The sequence below is a fragment of the Hoplias malabaricus genome, chromosome 6 (assembly GCF_029633855.1).
Source record: "Hoplias malabaricus isolate fHopMal1 chromosome 6, fHopMal1.hap1, whole genome shotgun sequence".
NCBI classification, from domain to species: domain Eukaryota; kingdom Metazoa; phylum Chordata; class Actinopteri; order Characiformes; family Erythrinidae; genus Hoplias; species Hoplias malabaricus.
In genome coordinates this window covers 32,519,594-32,544,723 of record NC_089805.1, presented here as the reverse complement: position 1 = coordinate 32,544,723, position 25,130 = coordinate 32,519,594, and the positions used below count along the sequence as shown (strand labels likewise).

Sequence of the window (25,130 nt, the reverse complement as noted above, 5' to 3'; positions counted from 1 at the left end):
TCAAAAATGGAGAGGGAGGAGGGGAAAAAGATTCAGAATGTGTCTGACAGATCTTTGAGTCAGCAGGGATGTCTACACGTGCAGAATGACTGATTTCTAAAACGTTGGTGCAATGCCTCTCAAACAGGGTCGAGGGAATGAAAGAGAAGAGATTCAGTGCCTGATGGATGTTACTATATCTCCTGATTTCCTCATACGCAGCAGGAGCAGGCTGAAGATGCCGCACGCTGTTTGCGTCCACCTCAGGAAAGAGACGCTCCAATTTGTTCATCGAAATCAAATGGAAATCAACATCATTTTGGAACACATTTACTCACCCAACACCAACCCAGGACAGATTTACCAGCAGACAGCCATTTTGATTGAAAAGTGCACAACAGGACAAGATTTACTGAGTAAAGCATATAACAATCTTTACATGAATAATATCAGCTTGTTTGAGGGTATAGTTAAAAAGTACTTTCAGCTAATCATTTTATGTACACATTTCTCTTCATTACTCTTCATCCTGCCAAAACAGCTATTAACTTCCTAAAGAAAGTTATTCTTTTATTGCCTGTAGAAAAGCAGAAAACACCTGTATATCATATTCCCCACATCATGTTTGTGTCCACACTTTGCCTTTATTGCAGCTTCCATTGCTTCAGGGGACTGCTTTCAATATTTAATAAGACAATTTGCAAAGCTTAATAAGATCTCTCTTAGATGTTGATTGGATTTCAGCTTCTCACAGTCTAGATGATCCCAAACATATTCAGGGATGTTGATGTCTGGACTGTGGAGTGTCTACTTAAGTCTTGAAAACACCAGCAGTTTCTCAATACTGGCTTCTTGATGGCTGCACATCCTTCAAGTCTGGTTGTGTTTTCACAGTGGAAAAATGGACAGAAACACCTGTGGATTTTTTCAGATCTAAAGCATTAAATATGAATATCTTAAATATGAAAGCTTCAAATACTGTTTAAATGATGGTGACCTTCGACCATGTCTTGAATTGATGTTAGGAGTCTAATTTTCTCTTTATCTTTTAAGAATTATTCAGAATTTTCCTTTTAATCTTTCTTTTGACTTTTCCATACAAACTAATAATTTTACAATATTTCTATTTGGCTAAATGCATATTACAAGCCTCATTAATCTGATATTTTGCTCTAGGAGTTTTGCAAAATACTGTATTAATTTTTTGGGATGAAGTTTTATATTGTTTTTGTTAATCAGACAGTTCAATACCTCAGAGCTGAAATATAAACAACCTAAATCCCTCCCCAAACCAAGATATTTTAAATAAAAGACATTAATGAAAAGAGTATGACAGAATAAGACAATAAATATATAAATTAGAAAAGGAACTGAAGGAGAGAAACTAGCCTATACAGTGTCTCCACTACAATTATGTGGAGACCACCATCTCAGTGAAATTATTTTTTTTAGCCGATCTTAAACTAGGAAGGCATATTTTTCTTTGTTTTCCTGTTAAATTTAAAACTGGGCCATTATCATTTAGCAATGAATCAACCAAATCCACAGGCATATCTTTCTCAACCAGGGCAGACAATAATGTAGTAACATGTATCCAGACATCATGAATGTTCCAACATATGCAACCCACACCATATGAAAAAAAGTTCCCACATGCTGTTGTGAGCCACATATTCATGCGCTACAATGGCCAAAAAAAAGGAGAAGAAGATTTGAGGCTGTAAACCACATTGTGTCTTTAGTATGAGGCATTTTTGTAATGTGTATTACAATTACATTATCTGTGCCTGTTTATGTGGATCTCCTTGGTCCCTTCTGATGTCCTCATAATGCTATACATGCTAAAACTAGTGTTAGCATATTACTGTCAATAACCATTTTCAAAGCATGAAGGAATAACAAAGCAGCTATTTTGTCTTTTTGCTGTTCATCTCTTCTCAATACAAGATACAATAATGCTAAATGCACACTCTAATTCAATATTGTCAGTGGAATTTGAGTAAACACAAAATATTTTTTTCCTTTTTGTGTGATTTAATCCAACAATCTTTTCATTATTATTCGAACCCCTACAAATAATCAAATGAGGTTCAGATACAGAGCTCAAGCCATGATTCTCTAATAGTTATCCCTTAATAGCTGCGATGCTGCCATTTATCCAGCCCCAAAGTCACACAATGCACAGCAGCTGAATGGCACAAGCAATTACAGAGCATGTGTGCCTCTCCCTGTTTAAAGCAGCCTCAATAATGTGTGCAGCATGACCACATGCACTCTGCACGCCACAGCCCAGGTGGTTGCCGTGGCAACACACAATCTTTTTGACTTACCCTAACATTTCATTGGCCATCATTATGTATCATTAAAAACATACATATTAATGTAAAAAGGGGTGGAATCGGCCTACTGAATGGAACTGCACCTGAGTGCAGTGTTGTGCATTAAGATTTCTGACCCTTTATTCTGGCTAAAGATTAAAATAAAAAAGATACTGATGCATTGTCCCAAATCATCAGACAACAAAAGCCTTGTTTATAACTACAGCGTATAGTGCACTGTTATAAAACAAGAGGTCATGAACTATACACCCAAAATATGAATACCTCCGAATTTGTACCTTTTGAACATTAATTTAAAATAGTATTTACAGTTTTCAGACAAGCATAAGAATATATGTGTGTGTCATGGGAGCAATTTAATCTTTAAGCAATTAATACAACAGTATAACTATATTACTGGAATTATGTTCACACGATTTTTTTTTTTTTTAATAAAATTTAAATCATTTAAATAAAAATGAAGTTATGCATGCACACATACATACATATATTATACATATATGACTGTAGTCCACCTGCTTCTCTGCATAATTTCTTATGCCCATTTCACCCTGCTCTTTTCTCAATACAAAGTAGGCCAAGTTTGGACTGCCATACTTGATAGTACAAACTTAGCACGTTCACTTGCGCATATAAACTCCCAAGGATGGACGGATGCTGTATGGTCATTCTGCAATTGTACTTGATGATTCATAGACTCATGGTGGAAAAAAATGCCATTCCACTGAGGTTGGTGCAAAATGCATTCTGGTATATCTAATGCGTTCTTAATAATACAGGCAGAGCAAGAATAAATAAATTATATATATATATATATAAATAAATAAATTATAAATTATATATATTTTTTTCATTAAAATCATGAATGTTGCCTTTAAACAATTTATTAACTCAAAGTTGACTTTTATCTTAACTAACCTACCAACTAAATATATAAAACAATCAAACAATAAATACACACCGACCTATTTTTGATCTGGTTGATGACACCTGTCAGCAGAGCTGGGGGCTTCTTTGTATAGTATTAGCTGTGCAATCAGGGAGAAACCCGAACACAAATTACTCTGTACACATTCTTCTTAAAACGGGCATACTGCAAAAACAAATACATGACACATCAGTTTTTGCTCAAAATAACTCTTTATTGTGAACTACTATTAATTTGCCTGCAGTTTTTTTAAATAAATCCTTAAATAAAAATATTGCCCTTTTAACCCGGTAATACAGTATGACTAGCACTGCACGGATGTGTGCTCATTAGGGCAATGGGGCGACGCATCTCCAAAATTAAAGTTTTTTCTTGTATTCTACCACTGAATTAACCCACGGCTCTGTATTAACCAATGTAGTTTTTCCCTGCATGCGTATCATTCCAGTCAGCGGTAGGTTTTGTACAGTCTCGATCATCGTTGGGTTTTATATAAACTTTCCTCTGCTTAACACTATTTACTCAGCGTTAGGTTTTCTTCTCTACAGTCCCGTATGTATTTGGGCGATTTCAAGATGGTGGAAATAGCACTGTTGCTGTCCGATTTCGTATTGCGCATGCGCAGAATATCATGCTAACCTACACTTGCTGATAGCTCTGATCATTTATTAATGTCTTCTTCGAGCATAATTGTAAAGCGACACATCCCTATTTGGTTAAACTGTGTCCCGCATCGTTATTCGTCATGTTTTTATTTTTTTTAGAAAAATACCTGAACATGGAGATTGACAGCTGTAAGTGAACTTAATTTTAATTTATTGTTAATTTAATTTTCTGTTAATTTCAGGAACTCTAGTTGTTTAAAATGGTTAAGGAGAGCGAGGAAAGTCTAACTTGTGTTTATGTATGTTTAAAGTTACTCACTCTTTAAAATAAAGCTCTTTCTGTTATGGAAAACGCTCTCTGCATGAGTAATTGTCTGCGCATGCGCAGTCCAAATTAAGCAGGTCGCGAATAGCCGTAATTGTTTCTTCAGTCCATTTTCGACAGGTTACGGAAGGGCTCGCACCAACGTCCGTTCGTCATACACAGTGTGAGGCGTGTTCCAAATGCCCTCCTACTCTATTCTATACATTGCTCTCTGTGTAGTTAACTATATAATGAATAAGGCACCGCTTAATTTCGGCCACACACTTGTATGGGTAATTGGAGCAGCCAAAGCCGTGTAGACAGAGCAGCTATCAATCTGGTCAGTATGGCTACCTTACTCCTCACAGTACTCTTTATTCCGGATCTCCTGCACCTATAATAAAAAGTTATCTGAATTTGATGGTGACTAGGGCGGCACGGTGGCGCAGCAGGTAGTGTCACACAGCTCCAGGGACCTGGAGGTTGTGGGTTCGATTCCCACTCCGGGTGACTGTCTGTGAAGAGTTGGTGTGTTCTCCCCGTTTCCTCCGGGTGCTCCGGTTTCCTCCCACAGTCCAAAATCACACGTTGGTAGATGGAGTGGTGACTCAAAATTGTCCGTGAATGTGTCTGTGTTGCCCTGTGAAGGACTAGGTGGATTGGCGACTCAAAAGTGTCCGAGTGTGTGTGTGTTGCCCTGAGAAGGACTGGCGCCCCCTCCAGGGTGTAATCCCGCCTTGCGCCAAATGATTCCAGGTAGGCTCTGGACCCACTGTGACCTTGAATTGGATAAGCGGTTACAGATAATGAATGATGGTGACTAAATTATGTATGTTTTTTTTTATGACCACAGTTGATTGTTGCTGTAGGCAAAAATCCTGGAACTCTTTAAAACTTTATGAATCCAGTGGTTAGTATTGAATTGGTTAGTAGGTTAGTAGATTACTTTATACAGTGCAATGTGCCAGTTGTCTAGACGGCTAACTCTTAATTTACCCAATGGACAAGCCTTCACCACAACCCCCTGAGAGATAGGCTGGAGCTGCCACTGTAGCAATATAACATGAATGTGAAACAAGGGTGTCTATGATAACAGATGGGTTCCTGAAGGCAAAACTGATAGTGGCTTTGGCAGTTGCAGAACCTAAATCTAAAGTGTGGGAGGAGTTTGGAAAGACCATGTAGGATGGCTTTCATGCAGTCTCAATGAGGTTTTGGATTCTGACAGCTCCAAGCTGTGCTAAGCAAGATAGGTGAAATTCTGAACTCAACAGAGGGTACTGTCAGGCACTGGAAAAAATACTTCAAGGAACTCCTAAAGCTAAGGGACATGTGTCTTATGCAAGAGGCAAGGTCAGAGGTGTCTGTAGTGTCGGATTCCATTTCCTGGGCCAAAGTCATTGAGGTAGTTGGAAAGGTACTGGCAAGGTCCCTAGAATGGATGAGAGTCACATGGAATTGCGAAGGTCCCTTGATATTAGTTAGCTGTCTGGGCTGCCACCAGGCATTTTCCCGGTGGGGCAATGTGCTGTTTGAGCCGACAGTCCAGACACTTTTTTATCCGATTGGCCCATAAAACTAGTAGATCAGCAACACTGTGCTGGCCCAATCACATTGTTAAACACCAACCCCTTTCGTGTTGGTCCTGCCTGCGTAATACATTTGGCAAAAAAAAAAAAAAAAAGGTCAGCACAAGACCACCAGCCCTTGAAACAAGCTGGTCTGCGGCCCATAGGTTATTTTCTTTACTGACACAGGGCTGGCCCAGTCGTATCATGACACACCTCCTCCCTTTGGATCTGTGCGCCAGTGTGCAGTGCAATAAAGTATGTAGATAATGTTATCTGTTAGAATATTCTGAGATGGAGGAAAAATGCAAAGGAGGTGCAAATAAACTGTGAGGAAAAAAATAAACTTGCTCTTCTAGCAAATGCTGCCAAATGTGCCAAAATTACAGACGTTTGCCACAGCAGGGCCTTCATCAGCTCCTGTGGCTGATGACAGTGGTGGTGGTGGTGACGGCGGTTCTGGCAGTGGCACTCGAATATAGAAGTAGAACCTGCAGTAAACTAGACTGTTTTCAGAACACTTACGCTGTAATGAGTAAGCTAAAGCAACCCAACCCTTGGTAAATCTGATAAAATGATAAAACATCAATAAAATAATTTTGGCTAATGTTCTATGGCCAAGTTAGTTTGTTTTGTAAAATCAGGAGAAAAAAGATAATAATGTCCTTACCACTAGCTGCTATTTATAAGACATTGAGTGGAGTATACATTTTTATAGTGTTAATAAATGACATTTTTTGGAAGTATTTAGGTGTCCACTTTCCCTGCTTCCTGTTAACTCATTGCATAGCTTATGGTACAGGGTTTTAAAAGTTGCACAGTTAGTATACACATTTAAGAGAACGAAAAGACTGAAATGGTGTGCGTTATCGAATGTGTCGCCCAGTCTGGTGCAAAATGCCAGGGCCGATTTTTTTTTTTTTTTTTTTGTCCCAGTCCACCCAAGGTTCGGTTCAATCTAATGCACACAGTTTGCTTCAGTGTTTTATGCTTTATGATACTTTAAATAGACACCAGTGAAAGATTAAATAATGAATATATAATGACATTGTATTGAAATATTGGTGAACCAAGAGAAAAATGAGTTGATTAATCTAAAATTTTGTTACAAAAATTATTATAGACTTTTAGAGCCATGAGGAATCATGATTCTTTTACTTTTGATACTTAAGTACATTTGAAGGTGAATACTTTTGTACATTTACTCAAGTGAAAATCTAAACAGAGGACTTACTTTAACTCAAGTACATCATTTGTGTACTTCTACCACTGGACAGTTGTTCCCATTAAAAAAATAAAATAAAAATAGTGTGGATAGTGTGTTCCAGGTATAAGGGCATCTGCCTCCTTGGGAAAGTCTATGCCAAATTTCTAGACAGTTAAACCTTAGATTTAGGAGAAATAATGCAGATTTTATCCTTGCTGTCAGCTGTTCACCCTCTCATATATAATTTATTGGGCATGGACGTTTGCTACTCCAATCTATAAGCGTTTTGTAGATTTGGTGAAGGCATTTGACCATATTTCCCTGAGATATTCTGTGCGAGGGCTGGTACTACAGGAATATGGGGTGCCAGAGTCACTAAGGTTAGCTGCACAGTCATTGTACTTTCAGAGTAAGTTGTGTTTGCATTTTGTAAGGGTTGTGCCTTGTCTCCAGTCCTGTTCCTCATATTCAGGAAAGTCGTTTGGGAGGTGTCTCTGCTATTAGCAGATGATGTTGTCCTTCTGTCTTTCTGAGGAGCTCAGCAAAATTGTAGAAACATGGAGTAGAATCACTATGCTTTCACCTTGAGATGAGCCAGTTGAGGTGATTTGGGCATCTGAAAAGAATGGATGCCTCTAGCCGGAGGTATACCAGGTGCAGCCAACTGGGAGGGGACTGCTGTGTGGATCCAGGACCCACTGGAGGGATTATATATAATGGCTGGCCAGGGAATGCCTGGGGATCTTCCAGGAAGATCTGATAAATCTTGTAAGGGACAAAGATGCCGGGGCATCTTTGTTTGCCTTGTTGCTATCGTGACCCTGAAATAGATTAGGTGGAAAAGACAATGATGAGGAGGAGGATATGCAGTAAACATATCTTTAAAATTTTACATGCAGCAAAACACAGGAATATTAGGGAATTCTACAGAACAATTTAAATAGGGTAGGTGATAATTTTCAATTATGGAATACCTGGAATCACTGGGCGTGAGGCAGGAACACACCCTGGAGAGGGTGCCAGTCCTTCACAGGGCGACACACACACCCACTCACCTACGGACACATTCGCCAATCCACCTACCATGGGTTTTTGTACCATGGGAGGAAACTGGAGCACCCAGAGGAAACCTACGCTGACAAGGAGTGAACACACCAAACTCCACACATATAGTCACCTGGAGCGGGAATCGAACCCACAACCTCCAGGTCCCTGGAGCTGTGTGACTGCGACACTACCTGCTGCACCGGTAGATGTTTTGCAATCTGTGTGAAGAACAAAGTTTGTTTCCATATATTCTCTTTGATCTTATGGATTTGATAAATCAACAGCACATTTGATTTAAGAATATGAAATATTTATTAACTGCTAAAACTATGTATTGCATGATATACTGCTCAAATAATACTTTCACAAGGAGAGATTTGGAAAGGGTTAAACAAACATGTTCATACAGAATATCACTACTGAATATTACTACTGTGATAATATTTTATTCTAATCTTAGGGGTTGTTTGGCTGATTGTTCTGAGCAAATAAACTCCTAGTGCTCAGAAAAATAACTTATTAAATCTCAGGTGAATAAAACATTTGCACAGTACTGTATGTGTGCTCATCAAACGCCATTCCAGGTCTGTCTCTGGACTGTGATTTAGGCTAATGCAAATTATGCAATATGTAATGGAACAAATAATGCATATGGCAGCTGGGTCATGTTTTACCCATACCATCCAGGGTTCTGATCTCTAGCTCCCTGGATGAACTGATCTCTGACTTACCCTAAGAAAAATAGATTTCTGCTCTGCAGCATCAATCATCCTTACAACCAGCTGTTAAATCAAGCAAACATTCAATCACTGATGTTCATTCATTCATTCATTATCTGTAAACGCTTATCCAGTTCAGGGTCACAGTGGGTCCAGAGTCTACCTGGAATCATTGGGCGCAAGACGAGAATACACCCTGGAGGGGGCGCCAGTCCTTCACAAGGCAACACACACACTCACACATTCACTCACACCTACGGACACTTTTGAGTCACCAATCCACCTACCAACCTGTGTTTTTGGACTGTGGGAGGAAACCGGAGCACCCGGAGGAAACCCGAGCACCCGGAGGAAACCCACGCAGACACGGGGAGAACACAGACAGTCACCTGGAGCGGGAATCGAACTCACAACCTCCATGTCCCTGGAGCTGTGTGACGCTAGCTGCTGCACCACCGTGCCGCCCCACTGAAATTCTAGTCAGGTTCATCTGTGCACTATATGACACACTTGATACTGTCACTTTCTATTGTCCACTAATTCTGTGTAAGTTTTAACCTAGCAAAAACTTTGTTGATGCATGATGACTAACAGTGACAATGAATACCTATAAGAGGACTTAATGATTGATAGCAGAAATATAAGAAGCTCTTTATACTTTTCCAACTGATGCTTGGCTTGGCTTGGCTTTAACCCTCATGCTCATCCATTTTATTCAGTTCTGTAAACGATGCCTGCCAGTGGAGAACTTACAAGCTCTATTTATATAGGAATTCATCTGTCATCAACTTAAGTGTACCTTAAGGTGACTGAATTCATTTTTTATGGGTTTCTAGACATTTGTGGACACAGAATGTACACCTTTGTGGGTCTTGATAAATAAATTGTGTATCAGTTAAGATTCCCTGTATAAGAAGCTGATGAATGACATAAGATGTAGATATAATTAATAACAATTAACAAAAGTAACTTTTGTCAGAAAATGGCTGGTGTTGCATGCTAAGTAATGATCCTATATTCATCTTCTTGCTGAATAGTTAGCCTGTATTTATATGCTTTAGAACTAGCTTTGTCTTCTCCCTCGGTCAGCATTATACCATCATACAACATTCACATTAATCAGATATGCACAGCCCTTTTTTAAGGTATGCTTTTATCTAACTGCTTAATAATCATTCAGTCATTCCACTTTTGTAAACATAATATCCCAGGGCTGAGAGGCGAACGTGCTAACCACCCAGCCAAGGTGCCACCCACAACACTTGGGTAATGTCCTGTGTTTCCAAAGATGGCAATAATTTTGGACACCTATAATCTTTATTGTAATATTTCAGATGACCATGTCTTATAAAAGACATAAGAGCTGGAACATGGACCTGGAGGTTGTGGGTTTGAGTCTCGCTCCGGGTGACTGTCCAGAGTTGGTGTGTTCTCCTTGTGTCTGCGGTTTCCTCTGGGTGCTCCGGTTTCCTCCCACAGTCCAAAAACACGTTGATAGGTAGATTGTTGACTCCAAATTGTCCGTAGGTGTGAGTGAATGTGTGAGTGTGTGTGTTGCCCTGTGAAGGACTGGCCGCCTTGCGCCCAATGATTCCAGGTAGGCTCTGGACACACCGCGACCCTGAACTGGATTAGCGGTTACAGATATTGAATGAATGAATGAATGAATGTTATACTGTTAAACTGTGTAATTCATTTTTAATACATTTATTCAGCATAGAACATATACACTGCAAAACTACCGCACAAATATTCAAACCTGGTGTGGACAAAACTTTACCTGCTTCATGGTTCAATTAAGACTTGCTATGCCTGCTCTACCAGGCTACCACAGGCCAATGTTGAAATCATTCAGTCTGTTATATAAGTCAGGGCAGGACAAATGAAACTCCCTATGCCCACTCTACAAGCTGCCATGGTGCAATTAAAAACAGCTCTGCCTTCACCATGAGTGGGGCTGGTAAGACTTGCATTGCCCATTTGACTAACTTACATGAGGCAATTCTTAAATATGATGACTCAGTAGCTCATAATATTAGCTTACAAAATCATGTCTGCCTCCTAATTATGACTTAGTATATAGTAACTTAGTATCACAATCATATTAAACTACAGAATATATGAATTATGTCTTAATATCTCAAAATAACCATTTAGCACCTCATAAGTGTGACTTAATATTCCATAATTATGATTGGTAACTTATTATATCAATAGCATAATTACGATAATAATTAATAATATTGAATTGGTAACTCATAGTAATAAGAAAGGTTAGGATATAATTTTTACCAGTCATTTGAGATAGCATCTCATTATTATTATTATTATTATTATTTTATATACCTCAAAATAATCTGTATTGAATACAATTGTTTCAAACGGGTTTACAGCAATATGGGCAGGAAACATGGAATGGTTTTTGGGTAGTGTGAAGATGCTTATAATCATCATGGTTGTCATGTTACGTTGCATGATTTGCAGAGTATATAGGATAGGATCAGCTGCATAATTAATTGCAAAAAGCATCAATATTCATGTTTATTTAGAATCTAGTGTAGTGCACTATGTGAAGAGCTGAACTGAAATCATTGTACTTGTGGTGTTTGGTATTATTTTAAAATGTACTTTTATTTTGCTTTTTCCAATTTCATAACGTCAGAAACAAAATGACACGCCATTACGTGATTCCTATGTTGTGGAATTTTGTTAGTGTCTTGTTATATTTTTGTTATGTTGCCCATCTTTAATGTAGATTACACAGAAATGTTCTTTAGCAAAGGATCTTTAAATCATCCTGTATCAGGTCAGACAGTTTTTTCTGTTGTTTTATTCCCAAATATTGTATTGTATTTTATATAAATATTATATTATGTTGTATAAATGTAATATATTGGAAAAAATCTCTACAATTTACATTAACTATGCTTGTTTTTTTTAATCAGGGCCACCTAAAGTTTGTATACAACTAAATAATATTACATAGAGCAAAACATTAAAAGCACTAACCCAGGTGTGAAAGCTGCTGTTCTAGCACTCGCTGTTCTGAATATTCTGGCCAGTCAGAATATTCCTAGAAAAAAGTACAGTTTTCCTAACTTGCTGTTGCAACCAATCTCAAATACAAAGCAGTATACACATTTACTGATTTTCCCAATGTACTGAATTTGTAGAATTATCTAGAACACTACCACCCCCCCAAAAAAAACACAAAAGCCAGAGGAAGAATGGATTTTGAGTCCTAAGGCTGTAGCTAATGCAAAATCTTTGATTCTAGTGTTCCTTCCCCATCACGTCCTTTCTTCTAAAAGGTTCCTCTACTTTATTTCCAGCCATTCCCACTGCTATTTGCTTTGTGATGGAAAAAAAGTGAATTCCATGACTACAAAAGCAAAGGTTAACATTACCCACAGCATAAAAACAATTTTGAAGGGAGCAAAAGGTCTCTAATGGTAGATGGTCTTCAAAGAAAATGCATTTGTGCGCTCAAAATAATTCATAGCTTTTTGCTAGTGGCTTCTTGGGTTCCAGGAGCAGCAGCATGGACCACAGTATTTTTCACAGCAGGTTTCCTCTGCCTCTAAAAATGGGCTTCGCTGGGGCTTCCTCTTCCCCCAAAATATTGATGGCACCTGCTTGATCCTTTATTGGGTAATATACCTTGAAGTAATGTTTATGAACTAATGAATTCTGTAAACCTGCATTTAAGGTCTTTCATAATTCATATTTTCTCTTGGAGTACACCAAACAGAATCTGACATTTTCAAGACTCTCCTGGTGTATGGGTTATTTTGTTGTGGCATTTATGTGTCATTGACAGTTATTTTTGCTGTTTTTTCCCTGTCTGTGCTGTTGAAAAATGAATACATGCAGTAGTTTCAAGGAAAAGCTGCATGTTCTGAAGCTGGAAGAGACAAATTTGCTTTATCTCTTACGTAAGCAGAATAATGTGAGAAGTCTGATTGCAAGGATCAGCACTGTGGTCCAGCTCTCCTGAATGGCCAGATAAGGCTGATAGACCTGGAGACCCTTGACATGTCTTCCCCTGAGGGTCACCCCTTTGCCCTAAGGTACATCTTGTTTGTAAGAAGGTGATGTCTCTATTTTTAGATGTTTAAAGTCTGGGCTTCAAAAATAGTACCACTTGAAACAAATGATTGGTGCACTTTGTAGCCCTTAACCAACTATTAATAGTCTGCAACTAGGGTCCTCAGAGGTCTCTGGGGTTAAATACCTTCTATTTAAAGTAACAGAGCCATGGAGATGAAGTTCAGAAATGTTGTGTCTCTCTGACATGTTGACAGGTTAATAGTTTGTTTTCAAGTGAGCTAATGATGAAAATGACTGGTATAATTTAACTTTTTGTTGTCATTTGCAATGTCTTAAAGTCATTACATGTTTTTTAAATTTATAGCACAACAAAAATTTCATATTTTTCTTCATTTTTTTTATATTTTTCAATGCATTTCTTAAAGTTCTTTGCATGAGACAGACTTGAATCTTTTATATGATGAGAGTCTAAAATATGTAGGCCTTTCATTCCATGCTATTCTCTTTGATATAACTCTTTGATATAAATGTTATATTTTCTTGTGGTTTATCATTTTTAGACTCGACTTTGCAGATGCTAAATTCTCTTAAAAACACCAAATCCACATTTCTGCCATGAAACAGTACAGAGGTCTGTTTTCACAACCATAAAATTAAAAATTCTTTTTTTGGGAGACACAAAACACCATGTATCATATATGTTTGCAGTGATCTAACTATGCAGCATTCATAACCAGTCCTTTAAGTTCAATCATTTAACATATTTAGGACAGAAAATATATTCAAGTAACTAATACTCTCTATATTTATGTAGATAATATTTTATTCTCCTGAACACTGCAACAAAGTGAGACCAAATGCATTATGTACAAAGAAATGTAATGAGGTTAGACTGTTTTACATTTATTGGAACAGAAAGATGTCAAAAAGGATTAATAAAAGATTCTAATGTAGTATTGAGAATAAATGTGGCACTGACATAAACCGAACAAGTATAATAGTCCTTGACAGGTTATTTTTGTTTACGTGGAAATAGATCCCCGTTTGAATAACATCCTGCCGACTTTCTTAACAAGCCAAACTCACTCTGGCTTTCCTTCAACGTGCACAACAATAAACAGCTTTGACAGTAGTCAGTGATTAAATATGAATCAAACTGGTGAGCAGTGCGCCTGCTTAGATAGATCATTTGCTAAAACTTGACCTAGGAGCAGATTGACTGAGGCCTTTCAGAGCCACAGGGGTAGGATGATGGGGAGGACTGCCTAGTATCACGACTTCATCACCACACTGATGTTATTCACTCTACATGTTCACTCGTCATCTGTCCATGCGCACGCTCTCATACAAGAACTTGGGCACACACGCTTGTAGCCCGCTCTCTGACGCCCACCCACTCCTCTCTTCAAAAAGCTTAAGGAGACTGGCTTCTGAATGAATCTGTTCAACATCTTTCAGTTCAAATGAGGAGCTACACTAAACATGCTGAGGGGCATCTGGGATGGGCCGAAATTGCGCCTCTGGAGGGATGGGCGGATGCACTGGGGGGCACTTTGAGAAGGTCCAGACCAGTAGACTTTAGCCCTTTCCAAAAAAACAAGAGCCCACACTGAAAGCTGCAATCCGAGAGGACGCTGGGTACCCCCTTTCCACAGGCTTCGCTAAATGGAGCCAGATGCTGCCCACAGACACTGAGCCCAGGCATGCTGACCAGAGACAGAGAAAGGCTCTTGGCTATTCTCTTCCTTTCTGCCTGCATGCTTGCCCCTCAAATTCCTGCTCATTCTCATAATTGCTGATCACAGGGGCCGCTCAACAGCATTGTGGGAAATTATCAGGCTCGCTCGTCTTTGAACAAAACGAGTACACCAGCAAATCTTTAAGTCTTTTCCTTTTCCCCTTCCTGAACACATACCACCGTGGTAACAGATCTTAAAAATCCCACAGTCACATAGGAGGGTAGACGAATGAAGACAGGAATCACTCACACAATGATAGTTACAATTATTTATTTCCATTATTGGAGTTCCTTGTAGAGAGAGTGGAATTTAATTCTTGCATATGTGCATTCATTTCTTTTTATTTCGTTTTGCCATACTTTTATAATTTTACATTTCACTTTTTTGTCCTCTCTGCAGGCACTGCCTTCATTCCCACCCCTCTTCCTCTTTTTTCCGGGTCAGTATTTCAGCTCTATTCATAAGTGAGGCATTAATATAGAGGACCAATGCATTTACCTAATTTATTATTCATTATTATCTAACTATCTAAATAATTTTTATATGTGTATATATTATTGCAGATATTTCTACAACACGACCTGGATTTAGATTACAGAGAAATGTAACACAAATTCAGTACAATGAGTAGAATGCAGATATGTTAACACTAAAGCCCAAAATTAACTAACCATTCTGCTTTTCTAGAATAAAAAAACATACATCATCAAATATAGCTCTGACATATCAGTCAAATTTAAACATTGCAGTATGAATTAAACACTTTTATGTATTTATTTATTTTACAGATTAATACATAAGTTACTAAGTTCCTGTCTAATGTAATTTTTACAAACCTGTAAACCAAAAACAAATATCAATAAAGAGGCATCAGTTTATTTCCGCAGTGAATTATCTTCAAGTGGAAAAAGTACAGTTTTGTAACACAGCGGCATAAGATGTTCTTACGGAACCAATATGTGCAGAATTTAAATAAACGCAATAAAAACTCGGGTGATAAACTCAAAAGTAATATGTCAGCATCGGGCTTGTGACCTGAGGTATATACAAGCAATGTGGTTTGCTGAATAGGATAATATCAGAGAATATCTATGAATGACACTGACACTTTGATGAAATGATACCGTATGGATTCATCTGAGCCATCTGAAGAGAAAAAAGAGACCCACATGTTGCTTCTCTTATCCAAAGAACGTGTGAGAAGGACACAGTCATTCTGTGATTCAAAGCTGTTTTTCTGCCGCCAAGAGGGAACAGTGTTTCACAGCAGGGAGCCCTCCAGTAACCTGTGTCACTTCTCATTCTGACAGCCGGGGTGATGCCGGCCAGACGGCCCATCCTGAAACACACACCAGCTCTTTGTTTGCTTATGTATTTCTTTAATTCCTCACTACCTAGACCAGCGGCATGAAAGAAAATGCACATTTTCCATCCCATTTCAGTAGGCGTCGCCTGCTTTGACTCAATTCAAGGGGCTTGCCACTCAGAGGACACATGCTTAAATTAAAGATGAAATGTCCTCATAACAGAAAGAGAAAGGCTCATCAATCCATACTTTGCTTCCAGAATGAAGATGATTAAAGTGAGATTTCAGTTTTCTCATGTTGGCATTGCGCGTGAGATGGTGCAGGATGAATGGACCATTTATCTTTTTATGAAACATTTACAGCACGACGATGGAGCAATGCGTTATGTAAAGAGAAATAAACCAGACAAAAAAGAGTGGAGCCACTTTAAAAATTCCAATATGATGCACTTTATTCATCACAGCCTTGTACAGTGTTAAGCACCTGCATGTGTGTGTGTGTGTGTGTGTGTGTGTGTGAGCACATATGTTCATCCGTTTGTGTGGGTGTGCATGTGTGTGAGGGGCCGCGTGCCTGAACAGTTTTCTGGATTTGAATCCTGCCTCAGGGAGAGATTTGGAACATTGTTGTTGTCTTGTTAGCAGACAGCCACTCACACATGATTAATTGTTTCCTCGCTGAGCTTGTACCATTCTCTGTGCCTGCGCCAAGGCCTCCCAGGCGCACAGAGCCCAAAGCCACTTTGTTCTGTAAGACCCTCCTGATCCACAGTTGGGATGCACATTTCAGTTGCTCATCCATTGCATGTTGTCTGCATGCTGGGGCCTGCTTTACAGTAAACAAATATTCTTGTAAATTAAGGTACTTAAACGGTTAATTCCTGGGAAGTAAACTCTGCATCCTATGGCAGCACTCATGTTGATTTATAGAATTCAGGTGCAGCAGACTGACACATTAAAATCATGTGCCATGCTGTGGACCATATTTCATGTGTTTCATTTCCAGACCAAATGCTAGAAATCAGTTTTCCTGAGATATTTCTGAGATTATATATTAATATAGTCCACATGTGTAAGGACAGGGGAAAATGAAAGGTGTTAATAAATAAATAGAAATGAAGCCTCCTAAAAACTATGTAGGACCTAGTAGACCACCAAAGACTAGTTTTCAGCCCCAGTATTTGAGCAGGAATTCTGTTAATGAAATGTTGTAAAACTGTGTGGTATAAATGGTAGCACAGTGCATGCTTTAAAGAACCCCAGTGCTGATGAGAACACTAATATGATTTGTTCTGGAAAAAGAAAAAGAGAATGTCACACCTGAAAGGTCATCCACAGTCTACCTTACACTTCTCGCATAAACTGTAGCGCATGAACGAGTGAGATGATTAATTAATTACAATTATCAGAGCACTGATAATTCACTAGCGAGGATAACATCAAGAGTGCTTAATTGCCCCACCAAGCCTTGATGTGCTTAAATTGTTCTGTTAATTTTTCTTCCCTGACTGTCCAAGGCTATTAAGTGCAGTAGGATGGCTCGATATGGAGGGCATGCTTAAAATATTGGGAGGAAAATGGAGTAAGGGAAAAAAAAAAGGCACAAACTGTAATTGCTGGGTATCACTCTCAGGATGTGGACACAGTAGGGAGCTGAGGACGTCACATTTATAAAAAAAAATTAAAAAAAACTTTGCCATCCTACAAAATCCATTCAAGGCAATGACCATTCTTAGTTTAATGACAGTATAAGCTCAGGTCTATTGAGCCTGTGTGTTTGTAGCATCTAATTATATTGAAACGGCTAGGTGATATTCCATGTCTTAACAACGGCATTCACTGAAGTTGTAATTTAAACATTTTGTACTATAATAGTGTTAAGTGACCATTAGCCATCACAGCACATGCTGGTATAATGTCACTGTTTAATTTCTCTGGCTAATTATCAGCCCTAGGCAATTGCAGTAGCATTAACATAACCGCTATTAAACACTATTAAATGGGCTGACATAAAATATAGTACAAAGGTTTAGTGTGATCTTTGTTGAAGATTGAACAGGTAGTAATCGCTAAATTATAACTATAGTGTTGTTACAAAGAGCCAGTGGTTTAATGTTGGTTGTAGGAAGACTGTAAACAAATAAAGGCAACCCAATGCAGCAATACCACAAGGCATATTTCTGTGCCAGGAAACTGCTCAGTCAGTAGAAAATTTCAGGCAGTAACATGAGCTTGCAAGAAGAGTGGACCATGAAACATTCCTTCATATCAGACCATATTTTGCCCTGGACAGCTTAAACCGTATTGTCTTTCACTTAAAGATTGTTCTTTCACTTGAACATTATTCCCCGTGCTGTATATCAAAGTGGCAGTTTTGCTCAAATCACCCAGGCTTTATGCATTAGCCCTGTTAGACGTATTTTTCCAGTGCCACAGAAGAGAATTTCCTAACCTGCAGTCCAGAAAAACAGAGCCTTTAATACAAAATGACACCAAAGCGAAGACTTGGTTTTCATACGGACTTAAGCTCTGCCGATGCCATTACAAAGAAACAAACCCATTGCGTTGTTCCTGTGTGAGAACATGTCACGTCTCTCTAAACGTCGATCAGTTCTAACCGACAGCGAACAGGCAACAGAGATCCAGCAGTCATTTCATGGTAGTGTCACGATAGGCCTTTACAGCGATGCTTGAATGGAGGTAAACGAATGAAGGAGCTGAAATCAGAGACAGGGATTCTCCCTCAGTTCTGTGCACTACACAGTGCTACGAGCGCAAGGGGTGAGGAGCGAGGTTAACACATGCATGCACTGATAGCCGTGGCCTTTTGGGGTCTCCTGATGGGGGAACCCTCATCTGTGTCTTAAGAAGTTATTTTCATCCCTCAATAAACAGGCCATCCATTGTCACTTGGAGGGCTCTCATTATTATTTTTAAAGTAATTACACCTTATTATCTGTGTTTACTTTGGCGAGGGCGAGTGCAGGTGTGGACAGGGAGCCGTGGGTGGTGGTGACGGGCCGCTGGTGAGCAGTTGCCCCCGTGAGTCTTTTTTTTTTTTTTTTTTTTCCTCTCCTCTTTCTCGAGGTTTGGGCATTGTAGCTGTGCTCTGCCACTAATTTCAGCCCCACAAAAGAAATGTGCAATTAGGCCTATTATTGTAGCAGCTGCACGCTCCCTGCTCGACAGCCCCCTGTCTTTTCTTGGCTCGTAGAAAGGAAGCTCTCAGAGGTCGCGTTCAACCCATAACCGTGATGTTCACTCCTGGCTGAGAAAAATGCCACAAAATAAATAAGATTTAAAAAAATAAATAAGTAGGAAGTATAAAAACAAAAATAAAATTTAAAGCAGATCAGGATGTAAAATGAAACTCAGGGATTTGTTTAGTGATGATTAAGAACAGTAGCACACTGTCCCCTTAATTAAGGTCAAGGAACAGATCCTGTGCTTAATAATATTTCAGTCCTTTCTTCACAAAAAATTGGGTACAATGATGTTATAAAAATGTAAAACAGTCATGTAAACATAATGAAAAATTCACCATTGACCTTCTGATCTGCAGACTGACAGAATTTCTAAAGCACACAAGCAGCTTTGAAAAGGACAAAAGAACCTCTTCACCGGAGAATACTACACGGGCCTATGGAGTAGGCCTAATGCTCTCATGCACTATGACACAGGGATTTGAGGAAGTCACAAAAGACCACCTTCATTCAAACGCAAGGCCAATCTTACGCCTATGGCACAAACAAAATGGTCTTATATTCTCCACTGTTGCTCTCACTTAGTGATTTTCACACCTCACCGACTTTCCGACAATTAAAATAATGATCCAGCGCAGAACACTTATTTTCAAGGGTATAGGTGAATTTGCATGTTATGACTGCATCTGGCTGTGCATGTGCATATGCCCCTGCTCCACTGTAATCCCTTGTTAAATTACAGAAAAAAGTGCAGGTATTATTGATTTAATATCAGTTCATTTAATTCAAACCCAGTGGAATTCAGTTGGAGGTTTGAGGAAGCTCATATTAACGCACATTTTTATGGTTAGTAATAAACAACTGTGTAAGCATGTTCTACATTAAATAAAGGAAATAATACATTTTTTAAAAATCTTTAATAAGTACGGGAATTAATCCAAAATGTTTGGAGCGAAAGACACAAAGCCCCATTCGGCACATACTTACATGTACTGTCCAGAATTTCAGTGGAAAAGATTCAACAAAGGCAGATAAAAACGGAGAGGGGAGGCAGCAGTGGAGCAGGGTGGGTGGAAGCTCTCCTGCAGTAGTAGATGCCTTACTGGCATCGATTTCAGCTCATTATGGCCCTGGGACTGAGAACCACAAATCCAGAGAAATCATTTTGCTGGAGGAGTGCGGCTGGGCAAATTGGCCTCCGGTTGTGTGTGGGAGCCCCCGCTGAGCAGAGCGGAAGAGCAGAGCCCGGCCGGGAGTGGGCAGGCCCAGGCAGGAGCGGCCAGGGCCACATGCTGCGGCCACCTCCCTGCCTCTGACAAACACTGCACTGGATAATCTCCCTGCAGAGACTGTGCCAAACCCCATGTGCTCAGAGGGAAGTGCCAGTGCACAACAGAGGAGCTGCTCCAGAGCGTTCTCTCTATCTCTCTCTTCCTCCCCCTCTGACTCAACATGGGTTTGAATCTCTGAATATCTCAAACACACACACACACAGAGAAAGAGATTTGTATCTGCGCAGACAACAGACTTATGTTCAAACTGTTTTTTGTGTTCCATCCTTACTCCAGTTCATCTGCTTTTTTCATGTTTTCCCTAAGACGATCTGCAGGCCGACAAACGTAGAAACAAGTAATGTCTCAAATAATATTAAAGCATATATAGGGTACACTGTATGATGCTTTTACAAAATCAGACGGGTAACACTGAACAACTTGAGGCTGGATGGTGGTGGTGGTGCTTGTCCATTTAAAAAATTTGTTTAATAGTATCTGAGTACTAAATATTGTGGAGGATAGTCTGTCACATCATGGAAATATGGATATTATGATAAATGTCCTAACCCTGGCGACATGCTTTGATCATGTACCATGACTGAGTGTTAACACTACAGTGGAATTCAATAGATATTTCAAGTCTTTAAAATGTAAATTAATTACATCTTAATGTGAGTTCTGGTAAAATAAACAGCACTTGAAAAACTTGCCGAATCAGTCTGTCAAAGCTTATTTACAGTAGTGTTGACAGGAATCTTACATTTAATGATTTAATATTATTATTATTATGAGTTAAATAAGTTAAAATAAGCCTGTTGCTGTCACTTCAACAGCTGAATTCTGGAGAATATATATATATATATATATATATTCTGACTCATTCTACTAGCTTATATTGTTAATCCTAAAATATTTTAAAGTTAGTCTTCACAAATACAAGTTGTCTGACCATATAATTAAACATGGTATAATCCTGCAACCCCTCCAGAAATCAAGATATAAATTCACTATACTTTACTTAAAAACTTACATTTAAGATGAGCTATTGTTTATTAAATCATTTATTTTGTAAATTTTAGTACACTACTATTACAAGATACATCAGGGTACTTTACTAAGTGACTAAATTACTGCATTACATATACATGTAAGTACAGTACTGAATCAGGATCATCTCCTTTTATCTTCCAACATCTGGTTCTGAATATTGAGCACTGAATCAGTATACTTTAAAAAAAGAGCATTCTGTAACACAGATCAGGATTGAGAACAATTTCCATAAATAATTGAAATTAATATTAATAAAAGATAACTGAAGAGGGTTTTTTTTTAAAATAGAAATATGGCTGTTTTTGTGCTGTCATTCAATTACGACAGAATAAATAACGTAATTTTAAGATAAATTTATTTTGCAAAACTTTCAGCCTGACAGTGTGACTTAAAACATTTGCCTTGAAAATGATATTTTGAATTTGCAAGATTTAAAAACATAAAATGTTAAACTCTCCAAATGACATCAGCAATTTTAAATTTAAATTTTTAAATCTTCAAAAAATTCAAACTAAATCTGGATAGGCAGAGAATCTCTTTAATATCACAACTATTTGCATATTTGTGGGGAACAAAACATTACAAAGCACACACTCGCACACTCACACAGGTACGCAATACCACACACTCCACTGGCAAACATCAGAATTCCTGATGTCTTACAGAGGAAATAAGCACAAATCACATTTGTACACTGGCAGAGAAACCTGACAATGTTCAAATGTAATTAAACAGTCTTCAGCAATGTTACGAAGTCTCCATCTTGTATCCATGCTTTTCAAGCTCAGCTCTGCAGAAAGAAAATACAAGGGTGCTTAAATTAATAGTTCAGAGAATAAAAACACCAATATCAAGTTTATTTTGCATTCTTGGTTTTAAAAGCTTAAAAAAACAGGGAAACCAATGCTTGCATATCAGCAATACAGATTGCAATTTAAACTATTCAGAATTACTAAAGTCAAAGTTGTTCTACACCCATTATAATTACCTTCACTTTGTTTTCCATAATTATTTAAATAATGGGGTAAATTGTTTGGCCTCCAAAATTATAAATATAATCAAAACATGGAAACTGCAAGTAACCCGAACAGCACTGAGAGTCAGTGTGTGTGTGTGTAGCATCATTCACAGCAGAATAACTGTGGCAGACCACCATGAGTGTCAGTTAATCACTTCATACAATTCTTTTTTCTCTCTTTCATTTTCTCACAGAGATATCAAACAAGCTCTTGCTAAACAGACATAATTCTGTCAAAGGCATCCCAACACTTAATGTTACCTAGGTCAATGTTGAAACTGCACTAACAGAATAAAATAGTAGTTTAATTTTAAAGCCATCCACATTCTTTCTCAAAACCGCACTGAAACAGTCAAAAATCCTTATTATCCTAAAATCCTAACAATCCCCTCCCCTCTTCCCCATCCCAGTGTCTGGTATGATGGGCTCGCTCACTGGCACTTTTTTTTTTTTTTTTCCCTTCATGGCAAATATTGCTCTATTCCTGCACCATAGGTCGGTATTGACTTATTTTTGCTGTTTCAGCAAAATGTGTCCCAATTTGAGAGACAGCTAGGTGTATTACTGAAAGTGCCAGAAAAACTAAACAAGTTACAAATGAGTTTCTGTGGTAATTCAAACAGTGAATGGAAACTTGGACAAATTAAACTAATGTACACTCATTTTTTTCCTTAAACATACACTTCCACCTTAAGACAGAGATTATGAATGTAAACAAAACAGCATTTCCTCACAATCATTTTAAGAAAAAAAAATGTTTTTAAGAATGATCCTAGAGCCTCACATAATTAACGTTGAGTAAATAACAGATATTATATCTACAACTATATAGCAATAAAACAAATGAAGCCAAAGGAGGGGTTTGCTGGAACAACCCAGGTACCTCAGCTGATTAGAAAAGTCATCCTCTACGTTGTCATCGTCCCAGTTATCCTCCCACACATGAGCATCCTCATCTTCATCCAGACCTGTCCAATCTGAGAAGTAAACACAAATAGTTTAATTGCAAATGGTTCTCTGAATAAATAAAATGCTGGTGTCCTGTAAATATGCATAAAAATAATTGTTTAAGTATAAAATATGTATAACTAACAAAGCTTTCTGAAAGAAATAAAATTGACATTTGTCCCCTTTTTTTCAACAATAACTCCTATGCATCTAATACTTGATAAACAGCCATGCACATGTTCTCAGCCTCAGACAAGTAATATATCTGCTCTGTCATTAGGATTTTATTGTTTATTCGTTAATATCTAAGCTAATTAAAAAGGTTCTTCATGAGTGCAATATTTAACACAACCTAAATAAAAACAAATTCACTTTGTAAACATGTCTGCTAGAAGATATGTCATGCAAAGAATTAAGCAGCTAACACCATGACAGATCATTTCCACTTTAAAAATGGCAGTGTTCCAACATCTGTCTCACACAGGCAGATTCAGAAGGCCAGGGTTTCTTACATCACAAACCTAAGACACCTCATCAAGCTGCAGAATGGTCAGTGGAAATAGAAGTTAGACCTAAATGTACTTTCATAGATCCCCAGTAAAAAGTGTAATGTTTTTAAAATATTTTTTTATATTTATAAGAATTGTATTTATTATTTTTTCTTGGATATAATTTCATAATATGTAGTTTTGTAAAACAGATGAGTTTCAGGTGTTTAATCAATGACCGGAAGGGGCTTTACGTTTCTTTAGAACTTTGACTTGCTGAAAGTTTTAAAAAAACGGCGTCTGAATTAATCTTAGTAGAAGACAGCAACACTGTTTTTTTTATTGCTGTAATGAGCAACGACAGTATGAAGATGAAGCAAAGATGAAACTGACCTGGTTTTATTAGTCAAAATAGCAGCTCCACATAAAATGAGCATTATACGGTGAAACGCAAAACTAGAATGATAAACTTAGTAATTTATAATTTACCTACACAGTTACCTAGTCAAATCCCACAACAGCTCACTCTCAATAGAACGTTTTGTGAACTCTATTCGCCTTAACTAACGCTAGCTCTGTATGAGAGAAATGAGCTAACGTTAGCTCTGAGATTAGAGTAGCTTTGTTCTAGTGAGCTAACGTTAGCCAATGTTGCTAACGTGGTTTCATTGACTGTTCAATGAAAATCTGTCAATCCTGTGAGGTTCTAAATACTGCACCACAAAAACACAGCACTCGGGGTCTGTTGTTGTGGGCTCTGTTTAAAGTCAATGTTTATAACTTAAGGGTAATTAGCTTCTCAACGCTGTCAAACACACATTTAGCTCCGTTAGCTGAGTCACTGTGTGAACACACTACATAAACTAGCGGACAACGACACTCAGACGTTTACAAAGCTCACTAACCTTCAGCTGGAAATTCCTCAAACTCGTCGTCCTCCTCTAACAAGCCCAGGTCCACGGTTTGTTTCTTTTCCGACATCGTGCTGGACAGTGGGTTTGTTTCTCTCTGACTCCAAGATCCTTCAGTCGAGTTCACGCACGGAGTTTGTTTGCTGTGCGCATGCTCAGAACAGACCACCTGCACAACCCACAGCAACAGGGATAGAGCAAAGTTCTTCTACCACTGGCAAAAATGATGGGGTTTCCACACGTTCACCCAGGCTTTTTTTTCTGCGTAGCACATTCTGGCTTCGCGAAACAAGTTAATAAAATTGTTAAGATTAATGGCATTTTTACAGATAATTGTAGAAAAACACAGTCACGTAGTTTTGTGGGAAAAATATGTAACCACACAAAAATAAAAATCACATTTAGTACTTTGTTGCTTCTTGGGCTTTAATAATTTGAGGCATATAC

The 25,130-nt window shown here is 38.3% G+C and overlaps 1 protein-coding gene and 1 long non-coding RNA gene across 2 annotated transcripts in view; both read right to left on the bottom strand.

Moving 5' to 3' along the window:
• LOC136700208 (electrogenic aspartate/glutamate antiporter SLC25A13, mitochondrial) overlaps window positions 1–15,823 on the bottom strand; it is a 65,923-nt gene extending 50,100 nt beyond the window's left edge. The window contains 2 exon segments of the mRNA XM_066675489.1: window positions 15,610–15,631; window positions 15,772–15,823. Of these exon segments, the coding sequence (XP_066531586.1) occupies window positions 15,610–15,631; window positions 15,772–15,823 (74 nt within the window).
• A 5,861-nt stretch (window positions 15,824–21,684) lies between these two features.
• On the bottom strand, window positions 21,685–24,879 carry LOC136700375 (uncharacterized). Its single transcript, XR_010803735.1, has 3 exons — window positions 24,678–24,879; window positions 23,220–23,313; window positions 21,685–22,108 (listed from the first exon to the last, which is right to left on the bottom strand). It is a non-coding gene; the product is annotated as an uncharacterized lncRNA (long non-coding RNA).
• Between the last annotated feature and the right edge of the window lie 251 nt (window positions 24,880–25,130).